Raw genomic sequence first — 25315 nt, 5'->3', positions numbered from 1 at the left:
CTTTGAAGTCAGAAAATCTCGTATTCGAGTCCCAGCTTAGCTAATAATACCCTGTGTGTGACTTTGGGCAAATTCCTTTTCCCACGGAAGCTCTGCCTCGCCTTCCTCATCTGTAAAACGGAGTTATTAACAGTACTTACCTTACAGAATTATTATATCGAATAGGAAAACATGAGGTATTTCAAAGTACTCAGGACAGGTTCTGATATGTAATAAGTTACTAAGTGTTAACTGCCATTGTTACTGCTGGTATAATTTATTAAAACTTATGGTTAGTAAGTATGAATGACGGAACCAACAAAGCCCGCTTCATCATCCTCCCTTCTAAGCGAATATTGCTGGACAGTTGGCTTCTTCTGCAACAAGACCCTTGATTGCAGCCCGTATTTTTAGAGTTGTCCAGATGAAAGGAACTCCTGAAGGATATGCTCATGAGTGTGAGAAATTAATTTAATCCACGGAAATAAAGCCTGTTTCTGGTTTGAGAGGAGGCAAGTAGATATCTGCATTTTCACGACAATTCTCAAAACCCCCTTGTATGAGTGACTGCGTTTCCCTCATAACCTTAATACTTATTGATAGAAAACTATATACCAGCATAAATTTCATACCTTCATGATAACAAACTGAAAAATGATAGTTAGAGAATAATACGGTTGCATGTACAGCTCGAGTAAGTATTCTTAAAACAACAAGAGCCTGGCCTTTCATCGCAACATGCACTCCTAGTAAAAGAATTCAGTCGATGAGTCAATAATATTTGAACTGGCGGATGACTTGTTTTCCAGCACTGGGACAGTGTGTAACAGTGAACCAGCAACTACACAGATGGAGTCATGAGCCTGCAAACTGAGAAGTGATTTTAGAGGGAGGGAAGTAGGGTCACTTAATCACTAAGAAAACTCTGTCCGTGGCCACAATAATATTATGAATTCGTTGTGCTTTGTGGCGACCACTCTCCCTCCTCTTTTCCTTCCTTATCTTTCTTGTTGTCACTTGCTTCCGCAAATCTTCATCACTTCCCGAGTTTCAGTTTCTTCCTGCATCTTTTCCCCCTTTCGTTTTGCCCCATCTGTTGCTCAGGGGCCAAAATCATCTACTTCCTTAGGCTCTCATTTACTGAGAACTGAGAAAGCTCAGTTGCAAGTGCTAAAAGGAAAATTAACCGTGAGATTTGGCCTATTGGTCAGGGTGGGTGCATGGTTTTTGAGCTAAAATTTCCTTTTCTTAGAAATAGAGTGGCTGTTAATTGAGGTAATAGAGGCCATATCTCCACCACTGAGCCCGGTGCTTACATAGCAGAGGCATATGAGGAAGATGATCTGTTTCAGAAGCCAATAGTAAAAACTAAAAAGTATCCAAATGAGGACCTTTCACAGTTTCACAGTTCATCCCCAACATCCTGGTTTGGGAAACTGTTAGTGTGATAAAGTGTAAACAGTATGTGCTTTGGAATAAAGGAAAGTGAGTGTGTATTCAGCTCTAATTAGCAGCGTGACCCTGGGCTAGGCTAATTAACTGATTTCTTGTTTTATAAACTGTGAGCTGGGTTAGTGGTTGTACCTACTCTTAGAAGTTACTACTAGATGGATTGAATGAAAGAGTATACGCACATTGTTTGACACCTCATAGACACCAAGTAAAAATTTGTTCTTTTTCTCATTTCTCATTGTTTCACAAAAGAGACCCCTGCCAATTTTATCTTTTAGTTGTATTCTTTTTAAAGGTGTTCAAAATATAATTTTTCCCTTCAATTTTCCTAGAGGAAGATACTAACTAGGTTTTTCTTAGAAGCCAGCTCCCCTCAAATTAACAACTAATGTGCTATTGTAGATAAATATGAAACATTGGAGCCATATTTAAAGAAAAAAGTGTTAAGGAGTTCAGTACGTTGTAATTAGATCACTTAAGATTACTCCGCGGGATCCCAAGCATGCACAAGGGTTGGACACTGTATGCAGTCATGCAGAAGGCCATAAAGTCCTATTGGTGGAATGTTCAGTTCTCTTAAGGGGAATTGGTCTAATTCACTCAAAAACATAAATGATAGAATTTTGTAAATAGGGAAGAAGTCATGAGCTTTCCTCTTTCCTTTTCCCCTCTCTTCCTCCTGCCCTTTCGTCCTTCCCCTTCTGCTCTCAGCAAAAATTTATCGTGGGTTCGTTTCATTTCTTTTTAAGAATTGTCTTGGGATGAGGTACACTACACATGTATCCTACACACATGCATCCACCACACATGTCCTTACCTATCTATATACTACACTGTATGTGTGCACCACACTCACCTACACACACTCACACACACCTATACACCATACTGTATACACACACCATGCCACATATACCTGTACACCACACACATACCTATACCTCATAATATACACACACCTATATACCACATACCACGTCACACACATCTGTACACCATCCTGTGCCACAAGCACACACCATACACACTGCATGCACCTATACACACACATACCTATATACCATACACACATGCACATGCATACCTCTATACCATACTACACACACCTATACACCAGACATACACATGCACACACCACACCACACCACACACATTTACATACCATACCACACACAGACCTATAAATTGCACTGCACACACACAGACCTATACACCACACACACACACCTATATACTCTACCACACACATACATACCCACACATACACCACACATATACCACACAGACACACATATACACACAGATTTTTATAAAATGTGTTGTCTTTAAAATTGTGTTAATTACTTTTTGAATGAACAAGCTCAGATTTTCATTTGACCTACACTTTCAGAAATCCATTTCTACTTTAGTACCTGTTTTCATTTGCCTAATGTGTCAAGGTTGCAGTGACTGTACTCTCAAGGGTATATTAATATTTTAGAAAGGGTCAAAATAAACTTTCTAACCAAATGTGGTTTTATATCTGGAGGGGAAAGAAGCCTTGCTAAAAATGATAAATAAATTAGAAAAGCAAGAAAATCGCCCCAAGAGAATAGATACTATACTTTTAACAGAAGGGATATATTTTATTGATTCATTGTTGACTGTTCCAGAGAGAACATGCTTAATAATGGATGAATGATTAAGAGGAATAAATCCTTTTGCAGGCACTGAAACATTGTTGTCTATAGTATCGCTAAGTAAAAGATGGCTTTTACCGTAAGACCAAGTCAAGAGATTGGAAGTAGTCACGGCTTCCATGTCTGTGCCTTTGTTTTATTCCCAGCATGAGGAGGCTTCCAGATGCTCTAAAATGGTTGTCACTAGCGTAGAATTTCATTACCATTTCTTTCTATATAATTTTTCTATTATCTTAATAAATGCTATGCACCAATATGTTACAGCCATTAAAAAGAACTGCTGGATTGTGTCTCCTGTGGTCCCATATTATAGTCAATATGCATTTCATAATTAGAAAGTCCATTAAAAGAAAATTAGGAAATAAAAGATAAAATTAGGAAACAAAAGATAATCCCAATTTATCTTCCATGACCTGCATTATATTCTATGAAATTTTATTTTTATTATGTATCATTCCCTCTTTGGATTATAAAGTAGTTTTAAATCACAAAGTAATGGTTAGGCAGGAGGTACCAAGCCTTCTGGTATAGTACCACTCGGGCTTTGCATTCGCAAGGAGACTTTACCAGCACAGCTGACAGTTTTCTCATTCTGGCTATATGGCCTTTTGAGAAAACCATAGAAATTTGAAACATCCATCATTTTAGTTTCCTTTTTCTCTCCTAGCCTAATATTTTAGCAGTTTCTGTATAACACTTGCAGGAATCAGAAACAATGAATTTGGGTAATCACCAGACCTGTATTAATTCTCTAGCTGTGGGTCTGTATAGAAACACAGATTTGGAAAATATACGCCGTAGTAATGTCTATACACATCTGAAATGTAATGATGAGTGGGTATGGAAGAGAAGCTTGTGTGTGTGTATTTTTTGTTTGTTTGTTTTGTGAAAACAGTGGCTAAATACGTCCCCCTTAATATCTGACAGTAGCTGAGCTCTTTGACTTCCAAGGCAGTATCGTAAGTGAACACGTGGAAAAATGTCCCCGGTTGGAGAGTGTCCTAACTTGAACTTACCTAGGTACAGTGAAAACCTCAAGCATGAGGCTTGGTAAAAATACTTAGGAAAATGAAAGGGATAATAACAAGAGAAAGTGAAGAAAAATTTTCTCGTAATTTTATTTGTTTTAAGGCTCAAGGCTGAGATAGTGGCAGGTAATTTCCCTAAGAGCTGTTTCTCCCACAGTTTTCTTCATTCACCTTGTCATCCCTCCAAAAGCCACTTTGGCCTTTTATTGATCTCGACATTTAAAGCATAAATATTTGATTTTATTAAGAGGCGCTCATGTGCTGAAATTATCCAGGACCCTTAAATAAGTCTGATGTGACCCTGTAGGCAAGAAGCTTCTTCAGTTTTATTCTGTATCTATTTTCCAGTTGCTCTGTTTCCTCAAATTTGCTCAAGTAGAATGGAATAAAACATTAAAGTTTCATTATCATGGAGAATACTCTTAAATTTTTTTGTCATTCAGAGCAGGTAAACCAATTCTGCATTATTGTAACCCTAAGAAGCTATGCTGAGGGTATAGATTGAGATTTGACTAAGATTTATTAAGCACCATCCAAGTGCCAGACATTTTACTAAGGGATTTTAATAAACTCTGTTTCAATACATTATATTGTAATATTGTAATATATATGTATTTAATCATCACATAAAGCTTGTGAGGTAGCAGCCTTTCTTCCAGGGGTGAAGTTTTGCTTCCTCCAGGTCATAAAGCTAGCAGTAACCCTGGCTAGCATCTATTTTAGGTCCACTTGTTCCTGGAGAACCCGCTAACAATTTTGCCTACATTGTCTTATTTCATCCTGTGCAGTAACCTTATGAGGCAGATTGTTATAAATCCAATTTCACAAGTGAAAGACCCATGGTCAGTTGCAGTGAGGTGGCGCTGTGCCCCAGAAGGTGCTGGAGTCAGAGAATTCCAGCCCAGTTTTCTTAGCAGTCCTTTCTCGAACTTGTGATGCGGTGGTACGTCAAAGCAGACAGATTGGCCTCTATGGCCATTTGTTGTTGTTCCTAGTTGACCTTGGAACTTTTGTATATATTCCTGATGTTACAGTTCCTGCTAATGTGTAAAGCAGAGGAGTTCTGGGGGTAGTTCCTGGTACCAGGTACTAGAGGATAAAGGACAACCTTAAAGATGTCATTGGTAGTCCCTGTGCAGGAGGTGTACTTACAATGACATATGGATGTCATCTTTTTTCCCTGCTCATAGCTCCTGTAACCTGTTCTTTCTGTAGATCTCTCATTAAACATAGAAGGAATAAAAAAAAGCTAGCTTAAGACAGGAACACTCCCAGGCACATTTTAAAATGTCCATTACAATAGTGTTCAATCCCCTCTTCCAGAAGATCAGCTAGAATTTGATACATAGGAAGGAAGATCAAGAAGTGAAAATCCAAGGAACATAAAATGAGCAACCTGTGAAAACTCCTTGAAACCAAGCGTGGGACACAGACTATCCCAGGGACTATTGGCTAATCTACATTAGCCAGATTCCTACGGCAAAGACCTTCTTTGCTTCATAAGCCATGGTGCTGAGCAAACAGTGAAGACAGAGTGCAGTGTGTTTATGCTTTTCTATTTGACCTTTTCAGAATCCTAATTAAGGGTATTACAAATTCTATACACGTAGATCATTCTGCACTTGGTTGCCAAAATACATGGATCTAAATGGTGACCAATGGCTCTCATAGACCAAACTCCCAATTGGAATTGATCATTTCCTCTTAGGTGAGCTTAAAGAAATTTACTTTTAATCTTACTTATGGACTCTACTGTACTCTGCCAATATGGATTTATGGAAGGGCTTGTTTATATATTTACTTTGAAGTTCTCTTGAAGCAGCTACATACTGAAATAAGTAGGAAAGACATATACTTTTTATGGTCCTTTTGACACACTCTTTGGGATTTTTAGAGCCAGTATGCTTTAATAGCTTGTCTCAGAGGAAAACTGGAAAGATAAAAGGAATTTAGATGGGCAGAATTGATGTGTATCTAGAACTTGAAAGTAGTTACTGAAAGTTCAGATTGGAATCCTATTTTAGTTCACTTGTGGCTTTATTATCTGTCATTCATTTCACAAAAAAGGAGGCTTGGATATCTTTCTCTCTCACTCCTACTCCTTGTTTCTATGCAGAGAAGTATGTTGCCAAAAGACCTTCACTCTCTTGTGATAGGAAGCTCATAAAATTGCATTAAAGAATCTTGAATCTTGCTCAGGAAGAACAGCTTCCCAGACCCCATCTAAATAGTGCCTGTGATTTCATATACGCTGTTTTCTTTCAAAAGCTCAGACCAGAAGACATTTCAGCTCGAAGCTGAGATTCACGTCCCCTAACATTGGAGAGTATTATCCCACCTTGAATTCTGTGGCTGCAAAAATCAAATGCTGGGTAGGAAAAGAAAAAATGCCAAACGAGATTTTGGTACCGATTCTATTTCTGGTTGACTCTGCAATCCTGGGCAAGAAACCTGGCACATCTTGCCTCAGAGTCTAGTCAACATAAAGTGGGTATAAAAATATATCTGTTACATGCTTTCAGGTGCTTTTAAGTGAGCAAATGGAATAATGAAATGTACTTTAGGCTTTATTTAAGCAAAATCATAATAAAAATCTAGGTTTTGTTCATGAAAAGCTACTAAAATCTTCTAACTTCTGGGAATGGATTCATGTTTGGCTTTATTGTTTGGGCCAAGCATCCTTTAGCCTATTTTGATTCTTTCCATGACCTGCAATGAAATGGAATAAGAAAATAGTTTGCACATGTGTCTGTTTTACTGAGGAAGTAGGGATGCCCTAGCAGCAGTGAGCTTTAGTTGAAGAGTTTAACAATTCCAGAACCTTCAGAGATCAGAATGGATTCCAAAATTGAGAAAAACTAGGGCTCACCTAAATATTTTCTCCCATTTATTTGTTTTCCTTTACTCACTTCTTTTGCCTTTATCTGCTCTCCTTTGTTTCAAGTCATTAAATGGTTGGCCCCTATTCTAGCCTTATTTATTGACAGTACACAAGTATTTTTTCAGCTTCATTGAAGTAAAATTGACAAAATTGTTATGTATTTAAAGTGTACAAAATGATGATTTCATATATGTATACATTAGGAAAGGATTAACACCAACTTAATTAGTATATCCATCACCACACATTTTATTCTATTTTATTTTATGCTATTTTATTTTTTGAACACTTAAGGCCTACGCTCAGCAAATTTCAGTTCTGTAATACAGTATCAACAGCTGTAGTTACCATGTTATACATTAGATCCTCAGATCTTGTCCTCTTATAACTGAAATTTTGTACCCTTTTACTAACTTTTTCCTATCCACCCCCCAACTCCCTGGCAACCACCATTTTGCTCTCTATTTCTATGAGTTGTACTTATTTTTTATTTTATTATATTTTCTAGATTCTACCTATAAGTGACACCATATGGTACTTGTCTTTGTCTGGCTTATTTCAGTTAGCGTAATGCCCTCATCCATATTTTTGCAAATGGCAGAATTTACCTTTTTTCAAGGTTAAATAATAAACAAATATTTTTGAGTTCCTGTTGGTTACATGCCAGACTGGGCAGATTCTGGGGAAAAGCGTGAACAAGACTTGCCCTTTCTGTTCTTTCCTCATGGATCTTATATTTTAAATTTCAACAGTCAAATAAATCTGTTTGTTTCTTCTTAAGAGCTTATGTAGGTAGGACCTAAAACATGGCAAGCTAAAAGGATAGTCGGGGGCTTGGAGGCTGGAGGGGGCAGACAGAAGGGGACCAAATAACAATTAGCAAATTGGAAGTTAAATATGACACTCAGAGACAAAAACTTAAGTGTCATTTTACAGTATCTCCACAAATTACAGCTATACCCTGAGTAACAGATTATTTTATAACACATAAAACTTCATGTAGTAGGAAAAAGCTTTATCTGATAAATAACGTTTTAATTATGGAACTCTTTTTAAATACTGTTTTAATTTTAGACTCATAGATTTTAAAAAATGAAATATTTCCAAGAGAAGAGTTGGTTTAATAAATTATATTCTTCCAAAAGTAAACTCTTAATAAATCTATAAATCATGCCAAATTATATGAAAATAATTTTTTAAAAATTAGATAAATATTTATTCCCATTATATTTATATGATTTATTATGTATTTGAGAGATTTTTTGTTTTACCACATTTTGCAACGATACACTTTCTCATATGCAATCCAAAGTTCCAAAAATCCCAAATTAGTTAATTAGTGAAATGACACTTTGTGAGATTTGACTACATGAAGTCAGTGATCAAATTACTCACTTACTAATATCCATTTATTTCACTAGGCAAAATATATTGAGTGCCTTTTAGTAATGGTGAAGTGTTTTCCTTTTTCTGTTTTTGAAACCTGAAACAAATTGCAATACCATTTTCTTAAATATTTGCCATTGCCTCTTATCAAATTAAAATACAAGAGATGTGTCCATATCTTTGGTAATTTTTATTTAGGTGAAAGGTAACTACAGTTACAATAAAGAAAAATTCATTGGGCTTTATTTTATTGTTGAAGACGTTTTAATGCCTAGCTTAGTTTGCAAAATTAAGGTCATTTTTATTTTGTTTTTATGGTAAAAATTGTCTTTTTCTTACAGTTAATATCTCAATATCTAATGACACTACATTGGCCCCAGAGGATTTGCCAACTGTTTCTTCTACTGACATGGTAAGTGTCTTAATATTTCAAGTCATTTGCATATTGTATACTCTAATTATAATATTCATAATATGGTGTCTCCTGCCCTTTCCACAATCTGAGCTTGAATACAACTTCACAAATCAGTGATTGTGGAGGGACAGAAAGAAACAGTTTTCTTGCTTTAGTCAGCTTTTTTTTTTTCCGTTTTAACTCATGTGATCATTTACTCCTACAACATGCTTTTTAAACCTTCTTAGGAATTTAACTACTATATCCATTCATTGTCACCTTGAGGTATTTTCACAGGGGAAAGTGAGGGCGGTCGCAACGTGAGAGCATGGTATCCTCTCTCTGTTTCTAGTACGATTAAGAATTCTTCTGACTACCAAATGGAGTTGTGTTCTCCTCACTAAGAGTGATTGTAGCAGGACATTTCCCCTGTCACTTAGAAAGGACTGTGCTTCTGTCACATGATATCCTTTCCCATGGCTTGTAACCAAGGACCTTTAAAAGACTGGAACCAAGCTTTAAAAATGAGCTGTTTTGCATGGAAGGTCACATACTGGAGGGAGACTTTTGTGTTGGAGAACAAGGGAGAAGTGCTATTTCAGACTTCTAATTGTGTTGCTTCTACACTGGATATGGAGTCTTACCAAAGAATATCAATCTCTCCATTATAAAGACAGAAACCATAATACCTTGTATTGAGAGAGCGCCCATCTCTCAGGAGACCAGAACACTTCTGCGGGTATTATATAATGAGTGCCCACAACACCCTTTCAAAGATGATGTTTTGTATCTTTCCTGGACAACTCTCACTTGACCCTATTTCTCTCTTGTTTTCGTGTTTTGTGGCTCTCTTGACTTCTTTCCTTACTGTTAAAGTTCTCCCTGATTTTCTCCAAACTGTGCCTCTTTTTTTCAATCTTTGAGCCAGCCAGCCAAGTGCCTAAAAGAACTTGATTAAAATATAGAGGAAAATAGTTCCTTCCAGACTTGAAATAATTTAACTTAAAGTCTAGTTAAAAATTTAAAATATATATAATTAATTAAAACCATAAGTTAATTTGCAATTAAAAATCAATAAAACACTTCCACTGACTTAAAAAGGGATATTTCTAACTTAATTCCTTTTGTAACTAATCAAGGAAAGCTTTAAAATTAATGAATTTTTAAGACCTGTCTTTGGGCAAATTCTGGTGTGACTCTAGCCATTGGTATATAGTTATAAGATGTCAGTATAAAATTTATGGAAAACAAATGGAAATTGTGATTGACTTCTAGTATGACTATGCTAGAAGACATAAAGGAACAATAATGGTTACAATTTAGCTACCATTTACAGGGCATCTACTAGAGACCAGGTGTTTTACACATATTATGATCATTAACACAAACTGCCATGTATAATTATGTTCATTTTATAGATGAGAGAAACTAAAGCTTTAGAAGGTAAATAACCTTTCTTGCTCTCAGTCACATAGCCGTAAATTATTAAAACAAAGATTTGAACAGAAGCCCGAGTGGTTCTAAGACCAGTGATATTTCTAGCACACTGTGATGCTTCAGTGTTTGCAGATGGAAATGTTTACAATTTCAGTTCTTACGCATGTTCTGTACTCCAGGGCAATAGTCCCCTCGTGTGTATCAGTCACACACCTTAATTAAAATGTTAAGTTGCTATGTTTGGCACCTCTAGAGAAGAAAGTAGGAAAAATGTGTGTGTGCATATGTATGTGTGTAATTCTGAAGAACAACTTCTATTCTGTCTGTCATTTCTCCTTTTCTATCCATATTAATGCTTTTAGGTATGCTTTGCTTGGATACACACACACATAAATACACACACACAATTTATATATATATGTGATCCAGAAACAAGTTTTAAAGAGGTAATATGATTTATGATCACCAGTAATAACTGCCATTTGTTGAGCACCTACTAAGGGCCAGGCTCATCACATTGTCTAAAATCCTAAGAATAACTTTTGAGTTATTATGTTACCTGTATTTGAAAAATTTTTTTAAAAAATTCAATTTAGTTAAATATAGTATATTATCAGTTTCAAGTGTAGAATTTAGTGATTCATCAGTCTTACATAACACCCAGTGCTCATTCCATCGTGTACTCTCCTTACTCTCTGTCACCCAATTACCCCATTCCCCCACCCTCTCCCCTCCAGCAACCCTCAATTTGTTTTCCATATTTAAGAGTCTCTTATGGTTTGTCTCCTTCTCAATTTTTATCTGATTTTATTTTTCCTTCTCTTCCCCTATGTCCATCTATTTTGTGATGTTACCTGTGTCCTATGAATGGAATTGAAGCTTAGAAAGGTTAACTGTTCTTCCAAAGGCTGTATCATCAGCATCTGTAAAATCATGATTTGAACTCAGGTCTTTCTGACTCCAAAATCTGCCTCTTTCCATTATTTGGGGAAGCAGAGTAGTGTTTCATGTAGAAGGACTTACAGATACTGAGTTCTCATGCCCGGTTTCAAACTTAGGGATCCACTACTTAACAGGTTTTGGTAGCTGCCCAGTTTCCCATTTGTGAAGTGGCGATGAGAATAGTACTTTATCTCACTGGCTCTGCAGAAGTCTGGGACTTAGCATGGTGACTGGCACATACTTATTTCTCAAGCAAGTTAGATACTATAATTATTCTGTTTGGGTATTTTTATCATTCCATTAGGCCATGTTGCCACCGTAAGTCAGGTCTGTGGAGAAAATAAATTGGATGTCTCGGTTCTGACAGGCAACTGGGCCCTCTCTGTGTTCGACCATGCTAGCTCTGCTACCCTCAGTCTTTCCTGGGACACAGAGTCATCAAGGATTTAATTTCTTTCTTTTACTCAGCCATAATTAGATTATGAAAGAAAGTGCTGGAAAAGTGACATGCAGCCCTGGGGCACCAGCAGGGCTCTGTCTCCCAAGGCTCTGAGAACATCCTGTCAGACGAAGGAAGGCTTTTTCTCTTCAGCTTCATTAACACGAAGACAACTTTTCTTCTTCATAGTAGCAGTGTGTTTTCAGGAAAAGTAGGCACTAGAGCATTTAGACTGCCTGGAACTCTAGAATAACCATCCCTCAAGATAAAAAAGACAGGTTTTCCATTATTTCCATTCATTGTTGGATTCATTGTGTTTTTAATGCTTCTCACCTCCGTCAGTTTTCCTGTAGACTGATAGGTAGGCATACCCTTTCAGCCTGCAAACAACACTCTTTGAAAGGTCCTTCTAAAACTTTGAGACCAGCCACAGCTTTTCTACACTATATGGATACAGTGAGTCTTAGGATCTGTTGGCTTCAACTTAGCAGCTCTCAGAGGGAGAGACCAGATTTCACAACATCAAAGCTTTTCTAAGGAAGTGATTAAATGGATTAGTTGCCTTTTGTTTTTCATATTAGATTCTTTTTTTAAAAAATTATTAAATTTGAGATGCACTTTAAAACACACAGTTCTTACATGGTCATCGTGATGAGTTTTGACATTTTATAGACTCATGTAATCATCACCCAAAACAGGGCACGTATAGAACATTGCCATTCTCCCAGGAAATCCGATGGGGAATGCTCTTTGTCTTAAGTTATGCCTCAGCTTCTGAGCCATGGGAGATCTTTCTTTGCCCAGCTACTCTGTCCCAGCCTTCAGAGGGCAGATGCCTTATAAAGGAGTGCCTGAATGCCTCAAAGGGGTTTTCCTCCACTCTCCTGCCCTGCTTCCCATCTTAGCAAAGTGACTTTCTTACATTTGGTAGGGGCTCTGTATCTAAGGGGGGATTTCTCTCCACTTTCCTGTCAAACCTCCCACCTTTTGTATATGACCTGTGCACTTGGCAAGACCGTGAGAAAGTTTGGTGGATGGATGCAGGCTGAGTCTAAATGCCTAGGGCTCCTTGGACTTCTGATCTGTCACCCCAGTCTACATGCAGCCATTAAAAACTCATTGAAGATTTGACTTATTTGTCCATACCTCCATCTGCAGAGGCTTTATCTTCCATGTGCTGCTCTGGCACGCACAAGGCAGCCATGGAGCTCTTCTCTCCTATGAAGGTCTTGTAATTTTTTAGAGTTTATTTAAGTTTCTCTATATTCTTATCTCTCTGGTAGATTTTTAGAAACTATGATTTTATACCTTATCCAACTTGTTGGAGAGGTTAGAAGTGACTTTTTTTTTAAAGTTTTTATTTAAACTCCAGTTAATTAACATACACTGTAATATTAGTTCCAGGTGTATAGTATAGTGATTCAACACTTCCATGCAATGCCCCGTACTCATCACAACAAGTGAGCTCCTTAATCCCTATCTTCCTCCCTTCTGGTGACCATCAGTTTGTTCTCTATAGTTAAGAGTTAATTCCTTGCTTTCCCTTTCCCTTTTTTAACCCCCTTTGCTCATTTGTTTTGTTTCTTAAATTCCACATATGAGTGAAATCGTATGGTATTTGTCTTTCTCTGATGGTTAAAATTTCACTTAGTATAACACTCTCTAGCTCCATCCATGTTGTCGTAAGTGCAACATTTTTTTTAATTAAAAAAAATTTTTATTAGCGTATAATGTATTATTAGCCCCAGGGGTACAGGTCTGTTAATCGCCAGGTTTACACACTTCACAGCACTCACCATAGCACATACCTTCCCCAATGTCCATAACCCCACCACCCCATCCCTTCTCCCCCCACCCCCCAGCAAACCTCAGTTTGTTTGGTGAGATTATGTAAGTGCAATATATTATTCTTTTTGATGGCTGAGTGCTATTCCACAGTGTGTGTACACACACACACACACACACACACACACACACACATTTATATATAGCACAGCTTCCTTGTCCATTCATCAGTCAGTGGATACTTGTTTCCATAATTTAGCTATTGTAGATAATGCTGCTATAAATATTGGGGTGCATGTATCCTTTGAATTAGTATTTTTGTATTCTTCAGGTAAATACCTAATTGTATATTGCCGAATTGTAGGATAGTTCTAATTTTAACTTTTTTGAGGAACCTCCATACTGTTTTTTAGAGTGGCTGTATCATCTTGCATTCCTACAGTGTAGGAGGGGTCCCCCTTTCTCCACATCCTCACCAGCATTTGTTGTTTCCTGAGCTGTGAATTTTAGCCATTCTGACAGGTCTGAGATGATATCTCATTGTAGTTTTGATTCATATTTCCCCAATGATGAGGGATATTGAGCATCTTTTCATGGTGTCTGTTAGCCATCTGTATGTCTTCTTTGGAAAAATGTATATTCATGTCTTCTGCCTCTTTTTTATTGGATTGTCTTTTGAGTTGAGTTTGGTAAATTCTTTATAGATTTTGAATACTAACCCTTCATCAGGTGTGTCATTTGCAAGTATCTTCTCCCATTCGGTAGGCTACCTTTTAGTTTTGTTGTTTCCTTCACTCTGCAGAAACTTTTTATCTTGATGAGGTCCCAGAAGTTTATTTTTGCTTTTGTTTCACCCACCTCAGGAGACATATGTAGAAAGCAGTGGCTGTGGATGATGTCAAAGAGGTTACAACCTGTGTTCTCTTCTAGGATTTTGATGGTTTTCTCTTACACTGGGGTCTTTAATCCATTTTGAATTGATTTTGGTGTATGTTATGAGAAAGTGGTCTATTTTCATTCTACATTCTATGTTTTAATCAAAGTAGAATCACCAGTTAGTTTTGATATTTCACAACAACACATACAGCTAGAGAAAACTGCAGCTCAAATGTATCCTTTAGTTCATAAAGTAAGATTGCAGATTACTGTAAATCTGGCCTACTCACTGCAGGGAAAAACCCCTGGAGTACATTAACCACTTAATCTTGAGACTTTTATTTGTAGCATTACCTTCGTTTGTATATATTTTAAAAGGCCCATACTTTACCAGTTGAGCAGTATACCTAAGGAGAGCAATAGGGGATCTTTCATTTTTATTTATTTTATTATTTTATTTTTTTGCTTATTATGTTGTGCAGTGAAGCATATCATGTCTACATGGAAATGCTGTTAATCATAGAACTAAGAACTATTATAGTTTCATAAATTCTGCTTGGCAGTCAGACATGGAAGCAAAAGGGCTTTGATTTGATGTACCTTCAGGGTGATTTTAGGAGTTAACAGTCATTTTCATAGGAAATAGAATGTCTTATTAATCTTCTTGCGCATAACATCTTTGTGATTTTCTCTCACTGAGAAAGTTAAGTGCCATTCTGTCCTTAAATCCCCTTGAATATCACATGTTCCTACTTTTAAAAACATTATGGGAAGTTTAAAACATGCAGTCAAGTACAGAGAATAGTACAGCGAACCCCCACATACACATCACTTAGCTTCAGTGAACATTTTGCTCATCCTCTCTCACATATATATCTCCCACTTTTGTCATTGGGAGGATGCTATAGAATTTTAAATTTTAAAATTCATCCTTCAGTATACCTTGGATTTTTAAGATTTACAAACAAATCCATTCAGTGTTAACAGAATAATTCTCTAGAAAATGAGATCCAGAAAAACAGGTTGATAGTTCTTTTTCATGAGATTGACCACAATTATGATCCTCAGCAACTTGGTCCCATTTCTCTTATAACTTTTTTTTTTTTTAACTATGCATTTGCACAGTCAGTCTGTTTTGGCTCACCTGGTCCACTCACTGTTAGTTTCTCCACCTGGCTAACATCCAGTAAATTCTGAAGAAAGGACTTACTGGATAAGTGAATGAAGTGTTGTATGTCCCTGAATCAGCATCTTTTCTCCTCTCCTTGTCTAATGCTTTACCTCTTGTTTTATGCCAATGCAGGAAGAAATATACATCCAAAGCTTCTCATTTTTTATTCCCCTTCCACTCAGTTTTGGTACTCTCTCTGCCATTCCTTTTTAGTTTTGTTCTCTTGCCACTCTTTTTTCTACCCTTTGGAGTATGAGAGTTCTACAAGGACCTGTCTTTCTTTTAAGGCTTAGCTTAACTTTGTTTTCTCTGTGCTAAATGAAACTGATTCGTCCTTTTTCTGATCCACTAATCTCTATACTGTTCATTCAGACACTTTTTTCACTGCCTTGCATTATTAGTTAATATTTAAGTGGACATATTTTATTTCTCCAAGGAAACTTTTAAAAAATTGTTTTTTTTTATTCTTCTTTATTGCTCCCTTAACACTATCTTAGTTCCTTTATCTAATCAGGATCCAGTGCATTTTCTGTTTTCTTTTGGCTACATTTTTCTATTTTCCACATGCTGCTGTTACTCAGAATAGCCTATATCTTATTGAAATAGCCTCACCAGAGTTAGCAAACAAAATAAAACAAAAACCAAGGGTCCCAGTTACATTTGAATTTCAGGTAAATAATGAGTAATTTTTTTTAGTATAAATATGTCTTATATATTGTATAGGTCATATTTATACTAAAATATTATTCACTGTTTATCTGAAATTCAGATATAACTGAGCATCCTATATTTTATCTGGTAATTTCACTTTATTTTTTTTTTTAATTAAATTCAAATTAGTTAACATATGTGTAGTATTGGTTTCAGGAATAGAATTTAATGATTCATCACTTACTGAAACCCCCAGTGCTAATTCCAACAAGTGCCTTCCTTTATGTCCATCACCTGTTTAGCCCACCCCCACATCTGCCTCTCTTCCTGCAACCCTCAGTTTGTTCTCTATTTTTAAGTCTCTTATAGTCTGTCTCCTGTTTTTATCTTACTTTATTTTTCCTTCCATTCCCCTGTGTCCTTCTGTTTCATTTCTTAAATTCTACACGAGTGAAATTGTGTATTTGTCTTTCTCTGGCAGACTTATTTCTCTTAGCGTAATATACTCTAGTTCCATCCATGTTGTTGCAAATGGCAAGATTTCATTCCTTTTGATGGCTGAGTAATATTCCACGCTCTCTATATAGGACTTCTTTATCCATTCATTAGTTGATAGACATTTGGACTGTTTACATAATTTGGCTATTGTTGGAAATGCTGCTGTAAACATTGGGGTACATGTGCCCCTTTGATTCAGCATTTTTGTATCCTCTGGATAAATACCTAGTAGGACAATTGCTGAGCCATAGGGTAGTTCTATTTTTAACTTTTTGAGGAACCTCCATACAGTTTTCCAGAGTGGCTGCAGCAGTTTCTGTTCTGACCAGCAGTGCAAAAGTCCCCTTCCTCTGCATCCTCACCAGCATTTCTTGTTTTCTGAGTTGTTAATTTTAGCCATTTTGACAAGTGTAAGGTGGCATCTCATTGTGGTTTTGATTTGTATTTTCCTGATGCTGAGTGATGTTGAGCATCTTTTCATGTGACTTTTAGCTATCTCTATGTCTTTGGAGAATTGTGTCTTCTGCCCATTTTTTAATTGGATTGTTTGTTTATTTGGTGTTGAGTTATATATGTTCTTTATATACTTTAGATACTAATCCTTTATCAGATATGTCATTGCAAAAATCTTCTCCCATTCTACCCATTACCTTTTAGTTTTATTGATTGTTTCTTCATTGTATAGGAGCTTTTTATCATGATTTGGTCCCAGCAGCTCATTTTTGCTTTTGTTTCCCTTGCCTCCAGAAAGGTGTCTAATAAGAAATTGCCAGGTCAAAGAGGTTGCTGTCTGTCTTCTCCTGTAGGATTTTGATGCTTTCCTGTCTTACTTTTAGGCCTTCCACCCATTTTGAATTTATTTTTGTTTATGGTGTAAGAAAGAGGTCCAGTATCATTCTTCTGCATGTCACTGTCCAGTTTTCTCAGCACCATTGGGTGAAGAGATTGTCTTTTTTCCATTGGATATTCTTTCCCTCTTTGTCAAAGATTAGTTAGCCATACAGTTATGGATCCATTTCTGTGTTCTCTATTCTGTTCCATTGATCTGTGTGTCTGCTTTTGTGTCAATACCATACTGACTTGCTGATTACAGCTTTTTAATACAGCTTGAAGTCTGAGATTGTGATGCCAGCATTTTGCTTTTCATTTTCAATATTACTTTGGCTATTCAGGGTCTTTTCTGGTTCCATACAAATTTTAATATTGTTTGTTCCAGATCTGTGAAAAATCCTGATCTTATTTTTATAGGGATTGCTTTGAATGTGTAGATTGTTTGGGGTAGTATAGACATACTGTATTTTAGAAAATTTTAACAATATTTGTTCTTCTAATCCACGAGCATGGAGTGTTTTTCCATTTCTTTCTGTCCTCTTCAATTTCTTTCATAAGTGTTCTGTAGTTTTCAGTGTGTAGGTCTTTTACCTCTTTGCTTAGATTTATTTCTAGCTATCTTATTGTGCAATTGTAAATGGGATTGATTCCTTGATTTCTGTCTGTGCTACTTCCTTACTGGTGTGTAGAAATACAACAGACTTCTGTACCTTGATTTTATATCCTGTAACTTTGCTGAATTTGTGCATTATTTTTAGCAATTTTTGATGGACTCTTTTGGGTTTTCTATGTAGAGAATCAAGTCATTTACAAAGAGTGAATATTTGACTTTTTCCTTGCCAATTTAGATGTCTTTTATTTCTTTTTGTTGTTCCATTACTAAGGCTAGGACTTCAGTCCTATGTTGAACAGTGGTGAGAGTGGACATCCCTGTCATGTTCCTGACCTTAGAGGAAAAGTTCACAGTTTTTCCCCATTGAGGATGATATTAGATGTGGGTCTTTTGTATATGGCCTTTATGATAGTGAGATGTGTTCCTTCTATCCCTACTTTCCTGAGGGTTTTTTATTAAGAAAGGATGCTGTATTTTGTCAGATGCTTTTTCTGCATCTTTTGAAAAGATCACATGGTTCTTACCTTTTCTTGTATTAATGTGGTTTATTACATTGTTTGATTTGTGGATATTGAACCACCCCTGAAGCCCAGGAATAAATCCCACTTGATCATGGTGAATAATCCTTTTAATGTACTGTTAGATTCAGTTAGCTAGTATCTTGGTGAGAATTTTTGGATCCATGTTCACCAGGGATATTGGTCTGTAATTCTCCTATTTAGTGGGGTTTTTGTCTGGTTTGGAGTTAAGGTAATGTTGACCTCATAGAGTTTGGAAGTTTCCCTTCCTTTTCCATTTTTGGAACAGTGTCAGAAGAATAGGTGTGTATTCTTTAAATGTTTGGTGGAATTCCCCTGGGAAGTCATCCAGCCCTGGACTCTTGTTTGTTGGGAGATTTTTGATTACTGATTCAATTTCTTTGCTGGTTCTGGGTTTGTTCAAACTTTTTATTTCTTCCTGTTTCAGTTTTGGTAGTTTATATGTTTCTAGGAATTATCCATTTCTTCCAGATTGCCTAATTTGTTGGCATATAATTTTTCATAATATTCTCTTAAAATTGTTTGTATTTCTGTGGGGTTAGTTGTGATCTCCACTCTTTCATTCATGATTTTATTAATTTGGGTCCTTTCTCTTTTCCTTTTGATAAGTCTGGCTAGGGGTTTACCAATTAATTTTTCAAAGAATCAGCTCCAAGTTTTGTTGATCTACTTTTAAAAACATTCTATATCATTTATTTCTGCTCTGATCGTAATTATTTCCCTTCTGCTGGTTTTAGGCTTTATTTGCTGTTCTTCTTCCAGATCCTTTAGGTGTAGGGTTAGATCGTATACTTGAGATTTTCTCCTTGAGGAAGGCCTGCATTGCTATATACTTCTCTCTTATGACTGCCTTTGCTGCATCCCAAAGATTTCGGACTGTCATGTTTTCATTTTTATTTGCTTCCATGTAATTTTTTTTAATTTTTCTTTAATTTCCTAGTTAACCAATTCATTCTTTAGTAGGAGGATGTTCTTTAACCTCCATATATTTGTGGTTTTTCCAAATTATTTCTTGTGGTTGACTTTAACTTTCAAAGCATTGTGGTCTGATAATATGATAATGGTATGATCACAATCTTTTTCTACTTATTGAGGCTTGATTTGTGACCCAGTATGTGATCTTTTCTGGGGATTATTCTGTGTGCACTTGAAAAGAATGTATATTTTCCTGCTCTAGGATGAAATGCTCTGAATATGTTTGTTAAGTCCATCTGGTTCAGTGTGTCATTCATAGCCTTGTTTCCTTGTTGATCTGCTTTGATGGTCTGTCCACTGCTGTGAATGGGGTGTTAAAGTCTCCTACTATTATTGTATTATTATCAATGTGTTTCGTTAAGTTTGTTATTAGTCGATTTATATATGTGGCTGTTCCCAAGTTGGGGGCATAAATATTCACAAGTTTTAGATCTTCTTGTTGGATAGATCCCTTTATTATGATGTTGTACCCTTCTTCATCTCTTATTACATCTCTTATTAAATCAGTCTTTGGTTTAAAATACTAGTTTGTCTGATATAAGTATGGCTACTCCAGCTTTCTCTTTTGATGTCTATTAGCATGACAGAGGGTTCTCTACTGACTCACTTTCAATCTGGAGGTGACTTCGTGAGGTCTGAAGTGAATCTCTTGTTGGCAGCATATCAGTGGGTCTTGTTTTTTATCCACTCTGATACCCTCTATCTTTTGATTGGTCCATTACTTTCAGAGTAATTATTGGTAGATATGAGTTTAGTGCCATTGTATTACCTGTAAAGTTGCTGTTCCTATACATTGTCTCTGTTCTTTTCTAGTCTTTGTTTCTTTCGGTCTCTCTTTGCCACTCAAAGGGTCCCCTTTAATATTTCTTGCAGAGCTGATTTAGTTTTTCAAACTCCTTTAATTTTTACTTGTCTGGGAAACTCTTTATTTCTCCTATTCTGAATGACAGACTTGCTGGATAAAGTATTCTTGGCTGCATATTTCTCCCATTTAGTGTTTAAATACATCATGCCATTCCTTTCTGGTCTGCTAAGTTGCTATGGACAGGTCTGCTGCCAGTCTTATGTGTCTACCCTTGCAGGTTAAAGACCTTTTCCCTGTAGGTGCTTTCTGAATTCTCTCTTTATCTTGGTATTTTGTAGGTTTCACTGTGACATGTTGTCATGTTGACCTGTTTTTGTTGATTTTGATGGAGTTCTCTGTGCCTCTTGGACTTGATCTGGGACACCTACAATACATATACTATTGTGCTTTGTGGAATTGCTGAATCCCCTAAGTCTATATTCAAGATCTATTGGTTTTCTTTCCCTCTTTTCAGACTCATTATTTTCCATAAATTTATCTTCTGTATCACCTATTTGATCCTCTACTTCTTTGTCCTCATTGTGATTACATCAAGTTGGTTTTGCTTCTCAGTTATAGCATTTTTTTCCCCCTGCATGACTAGTTTTTAGATCTTTTATATCTGCAGCCAGGGTTTCTCTGGTGTCTTCTATGCTTCTTTCAAGCCCAGCTAGTATTCCTATGACTGCTGACTTAAATTCTTGTTCAGATATACTGCTTATATCTGTTTTAAACAAATCCTGGCTGTGATTTCCTCTTGATCTGTCTTTTAGGGAGAATTCCTCCATCTTGTTATTATGTCTAGGTTTCTGTCTTTTGCGTATTATGAAAGCTTGTTATGCTTCCTGCTCCTGAGAGTAATACTATATTAAGAAGGGGTTATATGTCCAGGGCCTGGCTCCTCAGGAAGTATTTCTGGTATATGCTGTGTATACCCTACTGTTGTGTTTTGACTGCTCTTTCCCACAGGTCAGTCCCCTACAGAGTTCCTCCTTGCTTGCATTGAGAATTATTTGGACCTTTAACTAGGTGTGCTTTGATTTGCTTGTTAAGATGAGACTGATTTTTAAAAAAAGTCCAGATCTAAGAAAAGAGAACAGGAAAGGGAACACAAAAAGCAAAGGGACGAACAAAAAACTAATCTGATACCAAAGAAAAAAGAAAAAAAATTAAGAGAAATCCTGGTCCTATTTTCACCAGAACTGCAGCTGATGCTTTAGAACACTCTATGATAGGTAGACTTGGTACATGCAGGGGGCCTGTGTTGGTCCTCTGGGAGAGAGGTGCACTGTGCAGGCTTACAGTCAGACCTTCCTTGGTAAAGATGCCCCTGCTGGGCGCAGAAGGTGCAGAGTTTGGTATAAGAAACTCCAGCCTCCACTGGAGCTGCTGTGTTTCTCTCTGAAGTCTAACTGTGCTAATGAGGGGTAGGGGGTGGAGGATGGCATCATTCCACCCTCTCATCCCTGGGGAGGGGAACCTGTGGCTGCTGCTGTTCAGGAGACCCTCACAGGAAAGGGAATAGTCTCCCCTCCTGTGTCCTAGACTTTTATCAGACCCCTGCCCTCAACCTGTCCATGCCCAGGCTGTTGGCATGGGTGGCACCACAGTTCTCCTGTGTTTTATCTCTGGCCAGTGGCTGGGATTCAAAACTCGAAATCTTAAAGGGCACAACAAGCCATGGACCCACTTGCCTGCTCCAGAGGAAAGCCTCACAGTGCTGCACCTGGCACAGTTCTGTTCCAGAAAAGCAGTCCCATGATGCTCAACCACGGTGCTTAGGTATATTGTGATGATCAGTGAAAAGCTGGGACCAGGTTATCTGCCCTCCATGTGTGCCTTTGTACCCTGCTGTTGAATGGGTCCTCAAAGGCTCCCAGCAGGCCTTTTGTCCTTGGAGAGGCAATATACCCTCTTCCAAATGTATTCCAGGAAGGGGTGTGATCAGGACGCCTGGGTGGCTCAGTTGGTTATTAAGAGGCGGCTTTCAGCTCAGGTCATGATCCCAGAGTCCTGGATCGAGTCCTGCAGCAGGCTCCCTACTCAGTGGGGTATCAGCTTCTCCCTCTGCCCCTTCCTTCTGCTTGTGCCCTCTCTCAAATAAATAAATAAAACATTAAAAAAAAACGAAGGGGCACGATCTCACCCAGGACAACCGAGGGGATCCTCTCACTACAGCATGTTGTACAAACCCTGTGCACTGATCTTCCTCCTGCTCTCTCCCTCTCTCCCTGACTTCAGTCCATGAAAATCACTCCCTACCTTTCGTGGCACCACAGCTTTTCTCTCTCCCAGTTCACAGCTCTGAACGACTCATCTGTCACATTCTCTCCCTCCAGTCATGCAGATTCTTTTTGTCCTCAGATCGATTTTCTAGTTGTTCAAAATTATTTGATGTTGCTCTAGCTGTGTTCGAGGGACCAGGCAAGCCTAGGGTCCCTGACTACTCTGCCATCTTAACTCCTCCCTTTATCTGGCAACTTTCCGTTTAAAGTTTATTTTACTTCAGATTTGTTCTCCAGATAGAAAGGTAGATAAACTGGTAGATATCTCCCTTGACTATGTCAGCCAGTCAGATCTTGATGAATGCTTTCAGTTAACTAAAATTTCTTTGGGAGCCTGATGTATCCTAAGTTAAACCCCGCCTCTGTCTTGGTCAGTTCTTTCTAATTTTTGAGTGACACACAGTCACTTTGGTGTGCCGGCTCTATACTTCTGCCACTTCTAGCCTTTCCCCATCCCTGGTGCAAAGAGTTCCCAAAGTCCTAGTCAGTCTCTCTCATCACTTAGTCTTTCACCTTCCTTTTCCTGTCCTTGTTTTTTTTTCCCAGCATGCCCTCCTTCCTTCCATCCCCATCATCAGGTTCTTTCTCACCCACCACAAACACTACAGAAGTCTTTATCAGTCCTGAAGAACTTTCCTCGATCTTGTAGTGCTCACATGCCCTGGCCTATCCTGTTGCTACTATATTTCTTGAAAAAGTAGTTTGGGATAGCCTTTTCAATTTTTCGTCCTCTTATTTCTGAAGTAAGTTCTTTCCTTTGAATCTCCCTCCAGTATTCAGTATCAGGAGTATTCAGTATTAGGAGTTAGTTTTGAGCATGTTAATTTTTTTTAAGATTTTATTTATTTATTTGACAGACAGAGATCTCGAGTAGGCAGAGAGGCAGGCGGGGGGGAGCAGTCGCCTTGCTGAGCAGAGAGCCTGATGTGGGGCTTGATCCCAGGACCCTGGGATCATGACCTAAGCCAAAGGCAGAGACTTTAACCCACTGAGCCACCCATGCGCCCTGAACATGTTAAATTTAAGAGAAAAAAAAGAAACAGTGGATTTTGTTGTCTTTATCTTTCATCATCTTTGCAACACTAGACCCTTTCTGCTCTCCTCCACATACAACCCTTTCCTCCCTTGATTTTCAACATTCTCACATACCTTTCCTTTTACCCATCACTCTCATGGCATATTCATAATCTTTTGTGGTATCTTCATTTTGTTGTGGATACCTTAGATGTCTTACACTCTTTTCCTTCCCCTAAGTTGACATCTTCACATCTGAAATGCATTAGACATCTCTTTGTGCAGCACAGCCACAGTATTCTTGCAGTGGAAAGTTCTAAGCATCGTAAGAAATAGATAAATGTGTTCTGAGAGTTTTGACAGAAGGGACTTCTGAGATTATGTTCCCTTTTGTTTTGTTCTTAAATTTTTGACGTAAGTAGTAAGTTATGATGTATAGAATTCTGTATAGAGAATAAAGGTCAAATCCACAGAAGAGTAAGGATCACCTATAAGGAATAAAGGACAGAAGCTGTGAGATAAAAGGCTCCCGAATTAAGCCCAGGGGAGATAATGGTGGCTTGAATAAGGGTGACAGCAGTGGTTATGGGTGAGATGTAGTCCATGTGGGGATGTGATTTTTTTTTAAATTTTATTTTTAAGTAAACTCTACACCCAGCTAGATCTCGAACTTACAACCCCAAGATCAAGAGTCACATGTTCTACCAACTGAGCCAGGCTGGTACCCCTAATTTCGGATGTGATTTGAGATCATTTTTGCCATAATGTGACATGTGAGAAAGAGAGGAATTAACAATGACTTCAAGGTTTTCTGTTTTTAGACTCTAGAAGTATGAAGTTGCTATTAACAGAGATGGGCAAGATCCTAGGGGAACAAGAGGGATTAGAAGTTACTTTTGGACATGTTAACTTTAAAATGCCCACAAGAATTCAAACAGGGATGGAGTTTACCAAGAAGTAGTTACCAAACAATTTTTCTCTTATTTGGAGAACATTTGCTGATGTGTTAAGAAATCATCATTAATCTTATGATCATGAATTGGCTCTTCGAGTCCATGAAAACTGGAGTGTGGTTGACATACAAAGAGAAAGCCATGCTATGAGGATGGAATGATCCCACGGGTGCCAGCACCGGAGCAGTGCTCCTGAAGCTTCTTCCGTCTCTGCTTCCTTTGAGGTGCTAATGAAATCTGTGGTTGCTTTTCCTCGATACGCACTCATACACAGTGTCTTACGTGGTATTTCAGGGGACTCAGGTATTTCTTTCTTCAAGTTACTTAGCATTCATGTTAGATATGTCCAGCCCAGGATGCCTCTTTTAGGAGGCAGTGTTACCTGGTGTACACTTTCCACCATGACGTCCTGAGACATAACCAGAGTGGTTTGCATGTGAATTACTATTCTGTACCGTGACCATAGTGACATTCATGGGCCTCTTTTTCAGCCATGTAAGTGAAAAATCATACTGGCACTTACACAGGGAAGTGAAATTACTTTTTTTTTGTTTTGTTTTCCAATTAAATAGTGGTAGAGCTGAGCTTGAAGCTCATGATAGTATTTTCCCAGTCTGCTTTTTTGATATATGTTCAGTGTTTACGTCAGGTAAATTCTTTGGG

The 25315-nt window shown here is 37.6% G+C and overlaps 1 protein-coding gene across 2 annotated transcripts in view; it reads left to right on the top strand.

Moving 5' to 3' along the window:
* SLC4A4 (solute carrier family 4 member 4) overlaps positions 1-25315 on the top strand; it is a 266399-nt gene that overhangs the window by 185009 nt on the left and 56075 nt on the right. For both annotated transcript variants that reach the window (XM_032843239.1, XM_032843305.1), the window contains exon 16: positions 8747-8817. In XM_032843239.1, coding sequence (XP_032699130.1) covers positions 8747-8817 — 71 coding nt within the window. The remainder of the gene's footprint in view (positions 1-8746; positions 8818-25315) is intronic.

The sequence above is a fragment of the Lontra canadensis genome, unplaced genomic scaffold, assembly GCF_010015895.1.
Source record: "Lontra canadensis isolate GAN:19392208 unplaced genomic scaffold, GSC_riverotter_1.0 scaffold1, whole genome shotgun sequence".
Taxonomy (NCBI): Eukaryota; Metazoa; Chordata; class Mammalia; order Carnivora; family Mustelidae; genus Lontra; species Lontra canadensis.
Note: the sequence above shows the minus strand (reverse complement) of the source record. Positions and strands in the feature narration are given on the sequence as shown.